Consider the following 3,391-nt stretch of genomic DNA (forward strand, 5'->3'; position numbering starts at 1 on the left):
AAAACAGGGGTAGAAAAAACAAGAGCGTCTGGTGCATCATGGAAGACTGACCTTCAGTCGGTGAAGTACGGGGTTATTTCAGCTACATAGTCCAAGGATGATGACCACAAGGAAAAGACTTAAGCTGCAGCTGGGCAGCACGCTACACTTGTCTACTCAACAAGTCCAAGCTGGAAGTCCGAAAAGGAGCAGACACTCCCAGTGAGAGGGAGGTAACCTCAGGATCACAAATGCCACTGGGATTGGAAGCCAAGAAGGTTTAGGACCATGTACTGTTCAGCTCCTTTTCCTTGTGGCTCCTGGAGTAGCACCTTGCCTGAGCAGCTTTTTGTTCTTGAGTGGTACATTGAATAAAAGAGGAATAAAATGGGAAGGGAAAGACTCCAAGGACCCTGTTTCTTCTGAGAGTCAGGAGGAAGCTTCAGGCCACTGGACTCTTTGACCCGTCTTCATTCCCTGCTTAGAAATGCTGTGCAACCCCCAGCCCACAACTCCAGAGAAGTCACTTACGTAGACAGCAAAGTCCTTTGGAGCTCCGGAGATACTTTCTCCGTGGAACGCTGTCCCTGAGACATGGTCCATGGTGACTGCTCTTGGAATGACTGGCACAGAGAGCTTGATGAACACGTGACCCTGACTTCCTGGGAAGGGCCAGCAGTTTCCAGGAAAATTTTCTGTCTGAAAGGAGAAGAAGAAACTACATTGACGTGGAGAAGGTTGCCCTGGCTCTCATTCCTGCCATGAGCATCAGAGGATTAATAATCATTTGGCCAATCAGTTCTGCTCTGAACCACAGCCAGTGCCTTCAGTTGGACTCTGTGGGTACCGAACAGAGCAGCAGCTGTGAGAATTCACGTATCACAAAACAATTCCGCAGAGAAGCCCTTCGATGGCTGGGAGCTGGGTGTGCTAGTTGTAGAATCTCAGTGGCCTCTCCCAGTCCAGAGCCCTCACCAAAAACAAGCCAGGGTTGGTGTGGCTCAAAAGCCCCTGCCCAGAGCAGGGGGCAGCTCTGGGCCCACCTGGATGAACCCTTCCTGTCAGGGGAAGCACTTGCTCCCTCTCATCCACTCCCACCTCCTTCCACTGGCACCAGCCAGCTCTTCAGATTGTGCAGGCAGCTCAGGAGCAGGGCCAGGACAGCTTGAGAGCCCAACATGGGACCCTCCAGCAGTGCAGACTCTCAGCACCTGCTGTTGCTCAGTAAGAACACATCCCAGAGCTCTGCAGGCTCCTCTGCCATTCTCCTCCCGTGCCGTGCTGACAGTTTGCACAGCGAGTGGGCAGACACAGACTGCAGGAGCAGCCTGGCCTGGCAGAAGCTCCCGCGTAGAACCTGGGGCACTTTGGGAGAGGAAATACTCAGCAGGGAGACACAGAAGGAGAGCAGGTCCATGTGAGAAGGAGGCAGGAGAAGAAGCTTTGAGGATCAAAGATACGGGGAAAGGCAACTCTGAGCAGCAGGTGTGGTTCATTATCCCGACCTATGTTTTACTGCTTCTTGGTGCTCCTACCTCCAGAATAAGCTCAGGGGACCTCATGTAATCCATCAATGGCAGGGAATAGAAGAAGAGTTTGGCTTTGGCGTTCCGGAGGGATGGAGAAGTCCTGGAATGAATGACAGCAGCCCCTGGAAATTAAAACATGAGCAGAATCATCAGGCAGTGTCAGGAGGAATATTGCACTGTTGACTTGGAAAAGGTTTCTCAGTTATCATCTATGTCCCACAGTTGTTTCCCCTCTTTCGTACTGGCACGGCCTCTCTGGAACACACAGCAAGGTGTCACTAAAATGTCGTATGGGGCCGTGGAAAAAGACAAGAACGTGAACAAGGCTTTCTGACCTTCCCATGGGGTCTGGCCTGTTACACACTCTGTCAGTGGGTGCACTTTTAGGGCACAAATTGACTTCTTGTCCCTTCTCTCCCACCCCAGGGCAAGTTACAACACCCATCTTGTCAATCTGGACAGGAAGAGGTTTAGAACTGGTTTGTATGTACAATGTCACGGCACCTGCTGATTTCAGGGCGTAATCTGGCATCGGGACCTGCATTTCTTCCAGCTTCTCCAAAGCTTGATTGATGATCTCGTGAACAGCCTGGGAAGGAACACAAAGGAGAGCGCCTGTTGGAAGGAGAAGGACCGGGGCAAGCAGCTCCCCTGCAAGGCCAGCCAAGGTGAACGGGGACAAGGCGCATCTCAGATGGAGGGAATGCCCACATTGCCTGGAAGCCTCCCAGGTTTGCTCTGCTCTGATTGTCGGGATCAGAAAGGGAGGGCTGCTCACTCCAGTGCTCTGAATGCTGGAGCTGCGGGAAGGGGCTGTTCCTGTGGAGAGACCCCAGGCCAGGAAGCACGGACAGATAAGCCTTCTGGGCATGAGATAGGCCTGGCTTAACTCTGCACTGCTGAGACCATTCTTTAATTCCAGTCCTCCCTTGAGGAGGACCCGAGATCTGGACGCAGAGGAAGGTCCAACTCAGACAGCTGTCGTTCCCATCACGCTCTCTCTCCCCCATAAGGAAGTGTGGAGCAACAGGAAAAGGAAGTGTGGCCATGACAGCACTTGTTCCAGCAGCACCAGCCTGTTGGCTGTGACAGGAATGGAGTAGGATACGTGTGGATGGAGGATAAAACCCCTGAGCAGATCCTTCTGCCTTGTGCCCTTACCCATCCGGTAACGCCTGGGAGCTTTGCCTGCTTCAGTCCTTCCTGCAGAGCCCGCTCAGCCACATCCTTAGTGCTCCAGCGCAGATGGTAAAGCCGTTCCTGGAGCTTACGGAGCTGGTCTGGCAGGGGCAGGGTTTCGCTCAGGTCTGCAGTGCTCCAGGGGGTTAAGGCACCAAGTCGTCCCATGTGGTAAACACCTGTGGAACACGCACCAGAGCTTAGAACCTGGTCTAAGGCTGGGCTATGCCTCGGGCTGCCCGCTCCCCTTTCAGTGTCTCTCCCAAGTGCCATAGTTATCTCTCCTCTTGTTGTCTTTGACAGTGGCCATCATGGCGTACGGGCTCCGCAATAGATGGACGTTCCCTGCCCTGGACTGTGCTCCTTGTCCTGCAGAAGATTCTCAGCCCCTGGGGCAGGAGAGCTCAGCCACGGCCTCTCCCTGGGCTGAAGAGAACTGGCTCAGCCCTCCTGGGGAAGGCAACTCAGCCCTTCCTCACCCACACCCGTCCCGCTGGAGCAGGGACTGGCACAGCTCTGTGGGGACTTTCTGCTCTTGGCTGAGCTCCTCTGCTCACAGCGGGGGAAGCGGAACAGGGCAGGATGGAGCCCCGAGTACCTTCTAAAGCACTGTCCTCAGGTTGGAGATCCGCAGAGACTCACCGAAAGAGAATAGACCGAGAAGCAGAACCAGGGTTGTTGCCTTGACAACCTTCATCTTCCTG

The 3,391-nt window shown here is 54.0% G+C and overlaps 1 protein-coding gene across 1 annotated transcript; it reads right to left on the reverse strand.

Moving 5' to 3' along the window:
- Nucleotides 1-344: 344 nt before the first annotated feature.
- On the reverse strand, nt 345-3,110 carry LOC135577613 (SUN domain-containing protein 3-like). The gene is made up of 4 exons (XM_065047745.1): nt 2,670-3,110; nt 2,013-2,097; nt 1,515-1,630; nt 345-678 (listed from the first exon to the last, which is right to left on the reverse strand). Exons 1-4 carry the CDS (start codon nt 2,958-2,960, stop codon nt 409-411), a joined length of 762 nt encoding a protein of 253 aa, XP_064903817.1. The 5' UTR covers nt 2,961-3,110; the 3' UTR covers nt 345-408.
- Nucleotides 3,111-3,391: the final 281 nt, after the last annotated feature.

Source organism: Columba livia, unplaced genomic scaffold (assembly GCF_036013475.1).
Source record: "Columba livia isolate bColLiv1 breed racing homer unplaced genomic scaffold, bColLiv1.pat.W.v2 Scaffold_127, whole genome shotgun sequence".
Lineage (NCBI taxonomy): Eukaryota > Metazoa > Chordata > Aves > Columbiformes > Columbidae > Columba > Columba livia.

Excerpts from the sequence above, each read along its gene's own strand:
- LOC135577613 (XM_065047745.1), bottom strand. The coding sequence starts at position 2,960 with ATGGCACTTGGGAGAGACACTGAAAGGGGAGCGGGCAGCCCGAGGCAT. Across the intron at positions 2,098-2,669 it reads TCCCAGGCGTTACCGGATGG|GCTGTTCACGAGATCATCAA; the intron begins GTAAGGGCACAA and ends GTTCCTTCCCAG. Across the intron at positions 679-1,514 it reads CCCCTGAGCTTATTCTGGAG|ACAGAAAATTTTCCTGGAAA; the intron begins GTAGGAGCACCA and ends TTCTCCTTTCAG.